Source organism: Podarcis bocagei (genome assembly GCF_964188305.1).
Source record: "Podarcis bocagei genome assembly, chromosome: 7".
Lineage (NCBI taxonomy): Eukaryota > Metazoa > Chordata > Lepidosauria > Squamata > Lacertidae > Podarcis > Podarcis bocagei.
The window spans coordinates 13,476,370-13,490,270 of record NC_138132.1 but is presented as its reverse complement, the minus strand read 5'-3'; the positions used below and the strand labels follow the sequence as shown (position 1 = coordinate 13,490,270).

The window sequence follows — 13,901 nt, the reverse complement described above, 5'->3', positions numbered from 1 at the left end:
GCTTGAAAACTGACGAAGTCTGCTTGCTGCCTGATTAAGCCAAGGAGCCAACTAGATTGTGACAGCTGGGGACATTCATCTCTATTTCTCCTTTACATCTGCAGGTGAGGCAGTGAAAGTGCTGTTCTGGTGCCTTGCCTCAATAATGGACTGAATCAGAGCCAAGAAACTGAAACTCAATCCAGATAAGACTGAGGCACTGTGGCCTAGACCAGATGGGTGGAAGATTGCCTCTTGATGGGGTTGCACTTCCTTTGAAGGAACAGCTTCATAGCTTGAGGGTACTCCTGAATCCTTTGCTCTCACTTGAGGCTCAGCTGGCCTCAGTGACATGGAGTCCCTTCCATCAGCTTTGGCTGGTGGCCCAGCTACACCCCTATCTGGAGAGGGATAGCCTTACTACTGTTGTGTATGCTCTGTTAACCTCAAGGTTAGATTACTGAAATGCGTTATATGTAGGCCTGTCTCTGAAGACAGTTCGGAAGCTTCAGATAGTGCAGAATTCAGCAGCCAGGTTGCTCAACGGAGCAAGACGGTTTGAGCATATTACACTGATATAAGAATTAGAAATCCCAGGTCTTTATTTTATTATTCTAATAATGTTTCAATGTTTCACTTCAATTGCATTTATTTATTTATTTTTAAAAAAAATTGGGGTTTTACATTTTTATCACAATCACATCATAACCGGTAATAACAAATTACATTCCCCGCTCTCTCCCCCTCCATGACTACCCTCATCTTCCCCTTCTGGGTTTTTTTACAAATGAACTTGTCCTGCTTGCTATACTATGCTTCAATATTATATTCTTTACATTAAATGTTGTTATATTCTTATCATTTTAACATCATCTTTATAACTTCTATATTAATTTTGTTAATTGTATGTGTTTACTCAAAACCTACTAGTGAGTCCATTTCTTTTTTTTTATTTATTTTTTTATAATAGTTTTTTTATTTGCTTTTTTCCAGGGTAAAAATACAACATCAGTAACACAACAAAAGCGGTTTTACAGAAAAGAAAAGAAATTATAAAGAGAAAGAAGAAATTCACTTTTTCAGATCAATTTTCATAATCAACCAGACTTCCCCACGTCCTCCATCCCCTGCTTTCTTTACAATAAAAAATAAACAGCAAATTAATACCTTATTTCAGTTGTTTTTGTGTTTTCATTTAGTTATATAGTCCGTAATTTATACGTTTCCAAATCTTAAAACTTAGTTTCAATCATTTACCAATTTCAATACTGAAGCGTGTTTTTCCAAAGCACTTAGCAAACTCTCAACATTCATATAACTTATAATGTTTTTGTAAATAGTCCTTAAATTTTTTCCAGTCCTCTTCCACTGCATCTTCTCCCAGGTTTCGGATTCTGCCTGTCATTTCGGCTAATTCCATATAGTCAATCAGCTGCGAATGCCATTCTTCCAGCGTGGGTAGTTCCTGTGCTTTCCAGTATTTAGCTATAAGAATCCTTGCTGCTGTGGTTGCATATAAGAAGAAAGTTCTATCTTTTTTTAACACTCTCTGGCCCACAATGCCCAGGAGGAAGGCCTCTGGTTTCTTACAAAAGGTGTATTTAAACACCTTTTTCAACTCGTTATAAATCATTTCCCAAAAAGCCTTCACCCTCGGGCATGTCCACCAGAGGTGAAAAAAAGTTCCTTCAGCCTCCTTGCATTTCCAACATTTATTATCAGACAAATGATAAATCTTTGCAAGTTTGACTGGGGTCATGTACCACCTGTATACCATTTTCATAATGTTTTCCTTTAAGGCACTACATGCCGTAAATTTCATACCGGTGGTCCACAACCTTTCCCAGTCTTCAGACATAATGTTGTACCCAATGTCTTGTGCCCATTTTATCATTGCTGATTTAACTATCTCATCTTGGGTATTCCATTCAAGCAACAAGTTATACATTCTTGAAAGCACTTTCGTCTTAGGTTCAAGTAGTTCTGTCTCTAATTTTGATTTCTCCACCTGGAAACCAATTTTTTTGTCCTTTTTAAAAATCTCTAGAATTTGGGCATAATGAAACCAGTCTCGCACCTTTCCTTTCAATTTTTCAAAGCTCTGCAACCTCCAAGTATCACCATCTCTCTCAATTATATCACAATATCTCAACCAGCCACTCCCCATATTACGTAGTTTTATGGCCTTGGCCTCCGTCGGTGATAACCACCTCGGGGTCTTGCTTTCAAGTAAGTCCTTGTATTTAGTCCAGACAATAAGTAAGGCTTTCCTGACAATATGGCTTTTAAACAATTTATGAGACTTTGCCTTGTCGTACCACAAATATGCATGCCACCCATAGTGAGTCCATTTCTTTACACTGATTCTGTAAACACAACATAAATGGTTCCGTCTTTTTGGCTAACCTGATCCTAAAACACCCACTCACCCCACCCACACATGAAAGAAAGTTCACCACAGCCAATCACAAACAACCATACCCTAGGCCACCCCAATCTCTCTCACTGCCAAAGGAACACAAGCAAATAGCAAAGAGAATCTGCACAAGCGACGCTGACACAAAACTCCACACATACATTAAGTAAAATAGAAACATTGCCACCCAACCCTGCACCCACCCCCCATGGCCCCCTCCACCTCTACCCCCCTTTTCTTCCTAATGTAACACTAATGTCTCAACAAATGAAACTGGTCTGTAGAAAATGTAACTTGAAAAAAGAGACATTGTACATACTTTTGTAAAGCAAGAAATCTTTAATAAAAAATACATGGAAAATACATGGGAAAAAAGAATCCATTAGGCTTGATTTTCATGTGTTCTGCATTTGTAAGTCTCTCCCTCCTACACTGCATTCCATGTCTCCTTATCTAACCCTGAAAGTGGTACTAATGGCAGGATGTTTTAGCACAAGAGTTTTAGCACATGAGTATATATCAGCTATCTTAGAAGTTTTCTGAGACCCAGGAAGAGGATTTTATGATGCTCTTCCCTCACTTAATGCTAGTTTGCCAAGGTAATGCTGGACATCCAAAACCTAAAATGGTCAAATGGTCTGGGCACATCGGGGCCACTCTAAGGTCATTGGAGGGGTGAAGATATCAGTATGGAGCCATAAATGTGTTATTTCTCCAGACATCTAACCTTTCCTGATGTATGCGAAGATGTTTTATGACCCTTTGTTGGCTGTTTGAGAACTACTATCTAAGCTTTTGTTCTGAGGTGCCTCGGGGCAGACCTTCTCAACTGGCACGTTGAGTTGAGTGAGCTCTGTCTTGTTGCTATAGCTATAATAAATGCTGGGTCCTTAAATCTGGATGCTAGACTTGAAAATTGTTACCTTGGTTCTGTGGTCTATTCAAAAGTTGGTTGTTCCTCACCTTGGTAATGAACAAGGTGGTGTAGAGGTGAATTCTTACTACAACACCAATCCTAGGCTGAATGCAATGGCTACCAATTAGTTTCCAGGCCCAAATCAAAGTGCTGGGTTTGACCTATAAAGCCTTAAACAGCTCAGGACCGGGACTTCCGGGGTGGCGCCATCGGTAATGGCGGATTCCCTCTGATCCGGAGGGACTGGCTCCATGGAAAACGGGTCTGTTCCGCTACGGCGAAGCAGGAACCCTTTAAAAAATCACAGGTGGATGAAGCCTGTGACCATGGGACTCGGCGGGCACCTTTTGCACCCCCCCAATTCGTAAAGGAACCCAATTACGGGCTCCGGAGCGAAGAGGGGCTAGTGGTGTGGTGCTGAGAGTCAACTGCTTCTTTCGTGGAGCGAAGACGCACAGCCGTTGCCGGAGAGCGCTACCTTTTTCCTGGGACAATTTGGCTACAAAACAACTACCCGTGAGCAGATCGAATTTGGACAATTGGACTTTAAACAACGATCTGTGAGTAGAACGGAAAATTGGATTAAGAAATTCCTCTTAATTTGGCACTGAAGCGGGAAGGTCTAAACACGAAGTCAGCCTTCCGTTTCTTGTAGATAGATTAAAGCAAAGACATGAGTTTAGAAAATCGTTTCTAAAGGATCAACTTTCATCATCTAAAACTACTGAACCCCCTTCGGAAGCAGGAGAAGAGGGGGGATTTTTTCCGGACTGTTTAAACCTGCAGAAGAGAGTGTAAAGAAAAGTAATTTTCCACCGTCTTGAACCTGGGAGTGGGGTGTCAGGACAGATGTTTTTGGGAAGTTCATTGACTATAGACAAATGTTTTTGACAGACAGTTAAAAGAAGAGAAACATAGTGATTCCATTGTTCTCTTTCGCATTTTAAAGGAACAAATATTGACAAAATATCTGAAAAAGGAAACTTTGTTGTTAGATCTGCTGTTAAAAAAAAAGAAAAAGAAAAGAGATTGATACAAATAGAAGTTCTTCCCCTAGAGGGAGCTTGTGAAACTGTTATTAAATTTGAACTGGGGAGCTTCGCAGCTGCAAACAGATTAAGATCGTGGGAACAGACTTCTGACCTTGCATAACAATGTATTCAGAGGCTCTGGTGCGTGCTTTCTGCAAGACAAGTTCTTTATTGGAACAATTACATGAGAAGACGGATTTGATGACTGTTGCGATTAGAAATTTTGGACAGGTAGTGGGTATCTATATAGAGCCCACCCAGGAATCAACTCAGGAGTGTGCTCTGACAGATCAGATGAGGGAGGAGGTTGTTGCTGGACCTCGGGTGGCAGAGATGGAGGGAGCTGTGGCCCAGCAGGAACATGAGTTGTTGGATCTGACAAATCAACTTGGAAAAAGCCAGATTTGGAGAGATAGAGTTTTGTTTGGCTTGGAGATGGGGGGCTGGATAGACCCCCTATGCAGAGATGTCTTGACTTTTCAAGTCTGGCAATGGGCCGTGAGGAGTTTGGGGTTGTGGGGGTCCTCAACTCTGGAGGGACCTTGAAACATGCTTTTAAATACCACATGGAGTTCAGTGTGGACTATGGAAAAGGGGCTGATCTGTCGAGAAGGGACAAAAATACTGTCAAGTTGGAGTTTCCACGAGTGAAAGGACCAGGAGACAAAGTAAAGTACAGGTATAAATATGAAGAAGATCTGCGGAAGGGACATGGAAGAGACTTAAGGGCCTTGGACATAAGATTACCAGGTTAATGAACTAGATGGATGGGATAGAAAGGACTGACAAAACCCGGGACCAGGAGGAAGAGACGTTGGATGAAGATTGGAAGAAAGAAAATTTATTATTTAGGATTGCTTTGTAAAATTAATGAGTATTAGAAAAATGTTGGAACGACACATGGATTTGTCTTTAGCAGAAATGTTAAAAAGAACTATGCAAGAATATGTTATGATTATGAGAAATCGGTTTTTTATAGTAAGATAAGGTTAAAATAGATTAAGGTAATTTAATGACAGAATATTATGAAAAATGGGAAGGATTTGCTGTGATAATTAATAACTAGAATACAGAAAAGGGAGGTGTGAGGAGGTCGATGAAATAAGGTAATGACAGTTAAGGATTTGAGAATATTGGATCTGTTTTTAAATTTTTGTGGTTTACTTTTGTTTTTTGATTTTGATGTGTTATGTGTTTTGGTTTTGCTTTTTGCTTTTGATTTTTATTGATTTGTATTGTTTAATTGCTGTTTGTTTTTCCCTTGTTTTTTTTCTTCTTTGTCTTTTTGTTTTTTCTGTAATTTTAAAATGCTTAATAAATATCATTTAAAAATAAATAAATAAACGGCTCAGGACCGTAATATCTCAAGGACTGCAACTTTCCATATGAACCCACCCAGATCCTGAGATCATCTTCAGAGGCCCTTCTTCACGTGTCTCATCCTCAAGAGGTCCAGAGGCTGGAAACACAGAAACGGGCCTTTTCTGTAGTAGTTCTCCATTTTATAATGAAATGATTTTAGAATCATTTTAGAATGTTGTACTATTTTATTGTTGTTAGCCGCCCTGAGCCCGGCTTCGGCTGTGGAGGGCGGGATATAAATAAATTTTATTATTATTATTATTATTAGTGGTAGTAGTAGTAGAATGCTTCATTATACACCTTTATGCACCAGGTAAAAACATTCCTCTTTAACCAAGCCTTTGTTTGATTGGCATCCTATGCCCTTTTAAAATGTGTTGGGGGAGTTATTTGGTTTTTTTTACTTTGTTTGTGTATTTTGTGGTTTTATATTCTGTGAACCGCCCTGAGACCTCTGGATATAGGGTGGTATATAAATTTTAACAACAACAATTACTTAGAGACTTCAGGTACCAAGCAACTAACATGTCTAAATAAGAAGATGATGGTGATGAAGAAGAAGATGATGGTGATGGAGGAGGGACACTATCACAATCACTATCACAAGAAATCTTGTGATACAGTGAAACTGTAATTCATTGAGGGACAATTTGTAGCACATCCCATGTCATCCTTGCCATGTATTTTAGACCCACCTGTGATGGAGAAGAATTAAATAACTACATCTGCAAAACTTCTCATCAGTTCTCTCCTTTCTGAAATCTAGAAGATGTTTACTAATTTAGTTTTTGGCCAATTGGGTGATGGAGGAGGGACACTATCAGAATGGCACTCTCCCTGCCCCCTCCATCATGATTCCCAGCATCTGGGAGTCCCAATGTTTCTCATTTTTAAAAGAAAGTATCTAAGCTTCAAGAGTCAATTAGATAACAACATTATACCATTATCCTCCTCATGAGGAGGAAGTGAGGAAATCTACATTGTTCATTTTATTACTGTTTCGCAAAGGAAACTAGTAAAGGACAGATACCTCTATCCCCTCTCATTGAATTTTATGCTGCTGATTCTCAGGGAAATCTGGAAAATTGGCCTGGGCTTCCAGAAACATAATGCGATTAGTTATTAGTAACTTTATTAACTAATAGTCAAAATAAAACTTAGTTTATTAACTAATAATTATCCATTTGTTCCTTCTAAAGACTCTGTCCTTCACCACCACCACTGCTAAATATTGTTAATTTGATAAATGCAGAAACACAACAAAATTTTATTTGCCACACTAGTTTATTATGTTTATTATGAAGGAAGGAAAAATTACCCCATAAACCATATCATGAGACATAGCTCCCAAGCCCCACATTTCTCTATGCCCTGCATCCCATTCAGCCTCCACCAAATGCCAGATAAAAGACACAGGAGTCCTGTGAATTCCAGAAACTCTGCAAAGCCACCATCAAAGAGGCAATCTCCACCTCTACCGAGGCTGCAAGTGGTGGGATCCAAAATGATGGAGACATTCTTCTCTCCTAACTACCCTTCATTGTTGAGCTTCTTTCCAGAAGGCAGAGTATCACCGCATCGTGCTTCTGTTATAGTGCCTGAAAGGTAGTCATAATACGGTGATGTCCTAGCCAACTCACAAAACGTTGGAGTGGCACAGCCGTTATAAACCTTATCAGGAACCGAACTGTCATCTGGTAAAGAGAAAGAGGCATGGTCACATGTGTATTTTTTTGTTATTATGCAAGAGAGGCTTAATCCACATTCTGGGATGAAGAGAGAGAGAGAGAGAGAGAGAGAGAGAGAGAGAGAGAGAGAGAGAGAGAGAGAGAGGCTCAATATTGCATTTTGGATCACCGCTCCATAGGCTCAACTATATACTGCATAATACTGTAATATGTTCAGGGGAAAAACCCCTGTCCTTCCCCACAAAACTTGAAATCTTTTTTCTGGCAGGAAGTTGCAAACAGAATAAGAGAGCAACCAACCCACCCTGGCAAGCTGTGTTTCTAATCTCCCGCACATTTGTTGCCAGTGATACTTACCGTGAACAAGGACAAACTCAAAGCATCGAGTCTCATCACCATTACAGCTGAGATTTTCCCACTTCGGATAATCTTCTGGGCCAGAAGCATGACACATTAGCCCATTGTTTTCATATGATGGATCTGCCAAAAGCAATCCATACAGTAAACACATGGATCCAGCCATATATCTCCATTAAAAATCCTAGGCCTCAGTTCTATAATCCTACAAGAGGATTGCATTAATCAAGCAGACAATGCAGATCTGGTTATTACCTTGAATACTTAGACTGAGATGCCAGCTGTCGGATTGCAGGACTTCACCTGCCTGGATGGTGTGTTTTGGGATGGGGAGAGAAAAGCCAGACAGGCTTCAGGTGGTAGGCCACCCATTTGTGAGCCAGGCCCAGCCCTGGTAGGCATATGTTCCAACATTTCCTGAGAGGACATTGGGACATCTCCCACCCCCGCCCCCCCCCAAACACATGGATATGGCCGGGGAAACCCAGATGTTTGGCAGCCCTACATTATGCTGTTTACTTTGTTACTATGTTGTAAACTATGCTGTCACCTATTGCTGAAGGGTATACACATATATATCTAGATATAGATATATACATTTTTAAAATAGTAAATACAGCTTCTTCTTCTTCTTCTTCTTCTTCTTCTTTGTATTCAATATACTTATATATGTTTTAAACTTTTATATACCACAATACAGTCTCAAAGTGGTTTGCCAAGTAAAAATGTGCGTGTGCGTGTATGAAACTGTGAAACTACAAAAAAACCAAACAATTTTACACATAGCTACAATGCAATGCAATAAAGCAATCAAATCTCAAAAGAAATAAAACTAAGTTATATTTAGAGTCAGGGATCATTTCCCTCTCTTCAGAGACCCTTTTGCCAAGACATCTCCCAGCTCACTACACATTACATTGAATTTATGCCCTACATTTACACAAATGATAAAATACCTGCTACTCAGTCAGTATCACAGATCACATTCTGTTTCACAAATGCACACAAGCACATCATCTGCCCTGTCACTCCAGCATTTCTTACTCAAGTCACCATCCTCTATCGCTAGTCACTCCTTCCACACAACAAAAATGTACTTCAAAAACTGAAGAAAGAAAGAAATGGTTCACTTACTGAACCATATATAATAATAATACAAATTGCCACCCATTAGTCACACATATATTCCTGACAACAATTTCGCTACTTCCCAGGTCACAGTTTCCCTTTCCAGACTCTCACCTGAGGAGGGGTGGAAGTGCACACAACCCTCCTGGTACCCCTTCCTTCCACCAAGGAGGGTCCTGAGACAATTCAACCTGCACAAGAGGCCATTTTTAAACCTTGGCTGAGGGCACCCTCCTCACAGTCCCAACGCCCTTTGGCGCAGCAGTGCTGTTTTGTCGTTCTCTGGCTGGAGAGCCATCAGCAGCAACTACAGGTCAATTGACTTCCTCGACAGTTCTCCCGTGCAGGAGAACTCCTAGGATCTAGTTGGGCTAGTAGGGAGCAAGGAAGAAATGTATTGTGTGTCCAGGCAGAGACCCCCCCCTCTCCCCTGGGAGACAGGCCCAGAGCAATGAATCATACATGTCAACATTTATTATGATTAAAATGGCCACAACATTATTCACAGTTTCACATGTAGGAAACTTTGGATTAGGCATTGGGCGTGTATCCCTCTCAGCCCCCCAGCCAGGGAACTGAGGCACAGCAGAGCTACTCGGATCAGAGGAGGCCTTGTAAAATGCATCTTTACATAGCCAGCCCCCACTTCTCCAAACAATTTTGGGAAGTTCACCGACAACCTACCAGTGTATGGCCAGTGACCCCCTTCACACAAGCCCTGAACCCTGAAAAAGCCATTGCAAGGAGGGGTGAGTCACCACTGCAGTCCCCCCCCCTTTAGAATGACGACTAAAGTTGTGACAATTCCTACGGGGAAGGTGAAACCTGCAGAGCAGGGACAATTTCTTCCTGGCTCTTCAACAGCAACCATCATAAGACAATCCTGAAAGGAAAATGGTTAAACTAAAATAAAAGGAAAAGATTAAAGAGAGGGTTGGGTGGGTGTAGCTCAGAAAACGACTGTTTGGCAGGAACCCCAATGGTCCGTGACTATTGGAAGGCAGGCCAGCTCAGGCCGACTGGCTTCTCTCTAGGGAGATCGGGAGTACTGCGCACTGGTCCGCAAATGGCACCCACTGTCAGATGTTTTAGTGGTTATTCATCTCTCTATCGCTCCCCAATCCGCCAATAAATGAAGAATCACCCAGGGGTCATTTGAAGCTCTTTGTCAATAAGTGCTTGAGACAGGATACTTGCTTCCCCCTTGAGACACTGATGGTGATGTTGATTCTAATCATCTCCCATGTAAACTAGGAAGATGGCTATTGCATTGGAACAGCAGCATTTGTCTATGAGCAACCAATGGGGAAATGGGAAACCTCAATGATATTCATGCTCAGGGATACATAGAGATATATAATTCTACAAGAATGCAGCTACTTACCACGAATATATCTTTCGTTGCAAAAGTCATCTTGGCAGCAAACAATGACACTCCTTAAGTAACCTTCAAATGTAGAGAAGGTGTAATTCGTTGAGGGACAATTTGTAGCACATCCCTTTTTTAACATGGTGGGTATTGGAGACCCATCTGTGAGAGAAAATTGAAAAGACTAAATGTGCAAAAATTCAAATCACATCTCTCCTTACTGAAATCTAGATGATGTTTTTAAACATTTTTTTTTGTCAAATGGGTGACTGAAGAAAATAAAATATGTCAAGCGCTGAATTTGCAAGCTAGTAATTCAAGTCATTTCATTAGTAATCAACCAATGAGTACAACATAGTTTATTCTCCAAAACCGTGTAAATATTCTAGGATATTTCCTTTAAAAATTGCACATAAATGGGTCAAGGCAGACTTATTTTTGCTAAGGGCTCGAAACAGGCTAATCTACCATCCATCTCTACCTAATGATCAGTTAGTTGTTTCAGAGGCCCACTCAAGAATATGCCATATACTATATTTTTAAGAGGCAGAAGAAGAATATATTACTATGCTATACATTTTTGTGTTTTTATACTGTAAACCGCCCTGTGATCCTCGGATGAAGGGTGGTATAGAAATTTAATAAATAAATAAGATGGTAAGAAAAACTGGCAACCCTGGAAAAAGAAAAGGCTAGTATGGAGGTGGTGAATGTTCACTTCACAGGCCAACTTTGTAGGAGAAAATAAAATACAATGAAAGAATTAAAGGCAATAAGAAAAGTACAATTAAAAATCACACAGCTTTTAGCACATCAGTTGATAACTGCTGCAACAAGCAAATGTCTTGGGGGCGGGGGGGATTGGGGACTGCGTCTGCAGAGCTCCCAAACTCAACATCCCTACTGCCTCTTTGCCTCAATTTGCAAACTATATCAGGTTGGTTAATTCACTTAACTCATGATGCTCCAGCAACTTTACGTTCCTGTTTATCATTATGGCCTGTCACTCAGGTACAAGTCACTATAGTGTTGAAAATCACCCACTGAAGACAACCAGAATGACTACAAAGCACTACCACCCACCCACAGCTCAGATAGCTTTTCCAGGAGGATCCAGTAGTTGGTGCATGTAACCTTCTAAGAGGAAATGTATATATGTCTGTTCATATTGGCTTTGTTTTTTAAGAGAGAGATTTGTGTGAAATGTCAGAGTGTGCCTGTCAGGGTTTGAGGAAGTATGGTATTATAATATTGCAGACCTACTTGCCGCAGCATTGCATGAGCCCATGGTGCTCAGCATGTGTATCTGTGGGCACCGGAGGGCAGGGCAGACTGGGAGAGGGACGTGGAAGATGAAGGAGCCCACCACAGCACCCCAGTAGCCCCACGTACTGAGGGAGAAAAGAGCTCCCACAGCCATGCAAGGCACAGTGGCAGATGGAGTTCGTTCCTCCCTCGGCTGCAATATCAACACCTCTCCAACGCTTCTGCTCCCAAGGAATGGACCGGCTGCTGCTGCCACCCACACTCCAGCCCCAAAGGCCAACCCGGTTGTGGGCTCCCTCAGTGAGGGAGCTATAGTGGCAGCACATGGTGGCACCCACTTGAAAAAATGTGCCCAGGGCAATGCCCCCCCCCTACATCACTGCCTACTTGACAGCAGCTGCTTTGGAGGCAGAGAGAAGATGACTTTGAATCTTGCTTCAGGTCATTTAATTCTGGTTGGTCAAGGAAACAGCAGACCCCGATAGGCTTATGTTTCTTATCAGTTGGTATTTAACTGTCAGTGAAGAATTAACATACATGGCAGTTGGGAATATCAGTTGAGGAGGGAGGCGTGAGGCAAAGGTCAGAGAATATTCACAGAAAGCATGTTAACAGTAATTGGCTGCCCTGTCTAAAGTCCATAGCTGAGATATTACACACACTATTAAGTTACAGAGGAAGGGCCCTAACTCACTAGTAGATCATTTGCATTGGATGCCTAAGGTCCCAGATTCAATGACTAACATCTCCAGGTATGGATGGGGGAAATTACCAATAGACAGTAGACACCTCATGCCTATTGGTTTAGACAATGTAAAGATGGACCAAGGGTTTGAGTCTGCAGGAGGTAGCTTCCGCTTCCTGTCTTCATGTGAGCAGGTATTATATCACCGAAACAATGTAATGTATAAACCCTCTTTCATTTCAATGAAGAACATATGTGAGGCTTGAATTAAATGCATTACTATTTGCATAGATTAGTGCTAGCGCACTCCCAGTTATGTCACTTTCTTGGCACTCTCTAAATGTTATGGAATGTGACTCTAAACAACAAAACTCTTGCACACATGCACAAAGAAAATACAGAGGTGTGTTACAGCACTATGTTGTATGCAAGCAAATAACAAGGTGTCACCATGCTCTCACTTACTCCTGCAGCCCCATTTGGGAGAAAACTTGGAGTACACTAAAGCAATCACTTTTTCAAAGGTTTGAAGCCAGCACCACAACACGCCTCTGATTGCCCTTCATCTTTGTGTTCTGTCTCAAAGGGCAGTGGCATCCCATACCCTTTCTGGGTCTCTCCCAGGACTCAGAAGAGTGTGCTGGTCACCTACATCTCTAATCCTAAACTCACAGTAGGTTCTAGTCATGTGTGGATTCTAAAACCCCGACATTGGAAGACATGTACACTTAAGCAGTCAAATTAAGAAACCTACTAGGAATTAAGGTAACAGGGAAACATGAAGAAAGTCAAAGCAGAATACAAAATTAACCCAAGCACTGTGGTTCCAAACTAAACTAATCTTAACCAAAGCACATCACTTGTTATTCAGGTTTACTCACAAAGAATCATCAATTTTTAGAAGATTCCATCTTGGAACCACAGTGCTGGAAAGGCAACTGGATCCCCTGCTGTTGGAAGGGGAACAAACTGCAAGAAGCAGCTCAGTTTTTTAAAGACCCACTCCTCTCTTATGGGAACGGAGAAGCCTTGGCTATTTCTGATCAAGTTTCTCTGGTCCCTCAAATAGGCCCTTTAAGTATCCTCTTTGCTAAGAAGAGGCTTGACTCAGAATTGATGTGCAGCTCAGGCTCTTTCTTCACAACATGTTTCCTGGCTGAATTTCTTGGGCCCCAGAAAGAGAAATCTTCCAGATGTACCCAAATCCCTTGAAAAAAGCAAGCCTATTATATGTCAACAGACTCTACAGGGTCTTCTGGGGAGAATCACAGGCCTGGTTCACATATACACTCACCTCAATTCATCTCCAGTTCTTTGGTTGTCCAGCACTTAATGACTCACCTGAATGCATGACAGGTCATCCTTAGATACTCCAGGGAGCAAATGGTGGACCCACACACCCAATTTTAATTAAACAGAAAAGACATACTCACCTAAAAAGCCCTCGAAATAATGTTTAAAGCAAAAGCCGTTGTCAATTTCGCAAAAAAGCTTGAAATGTTTGCCACAGAATAGATTTGCCACTTCTGTGAGGAGAAATGAGGAAACATTCAGTGGCACCACAAAGTTGCTCATTCCATGATAAACAGCATCCTACATTCACGGTTAGAAATATGACCATGAGCTCAACCTTTGTTGGATATAATCCAACAAACGAAATAGGAGCAGCTTTCTTTCTTTTTTAATATAATATTTATTAAAGAT

At 41.2% G+C, this 13,901-nt stretch overlaps 1 protein-coding gene across 2 annotated transcripts in view; it reads right to left on the bottom strand.

The window, feature by feature from the left end:
* Nucleotides 1-6,969: 6,969 nt before the first annotated feature.
* The window catches only part of LOC308590568 (phospholipase A2 inhibitor gamma subunit B-like), a 59,295-nt gene continuing 52,363 nt past the window's right edge, over nucleotides 6,970-13,901 (bottom strand). The window contains exons 1-4 of one of the 2 annotated variants that reach the window (XM_081200720.1): nucleotides 11,510-11,942; nucleotides 10,262-10,408; nucleotides 7,750-7,872; nucleotides 6,970-7,398 (exon numbers count right to left, since the gene is read on the bottom strand). In XM_081200720.1, the coding sequence (XP_081056846.1) occupies nucleotides 7,235-7,398; nucleotides 7,750-7,872; nucleotides 10,262-10,408; nucleotides 11,510-11,666 (591 nt within the window). In that variant the 5' untranslated portion in view covers nucleotides 11,667-11,942 and the 3' untranslated portion in view covers nucleotides 6,970-7,234. Of the gene's footprint in view, nucleotides 7,399-7,749; nucleotides 7,873-10,261; nucleotides 10,409-11,509; nucleotides 11,943-13,901 lie in introns of those variants that run through there. The other variant, XM_081200721.1, reaches the window with a different exon arrangement.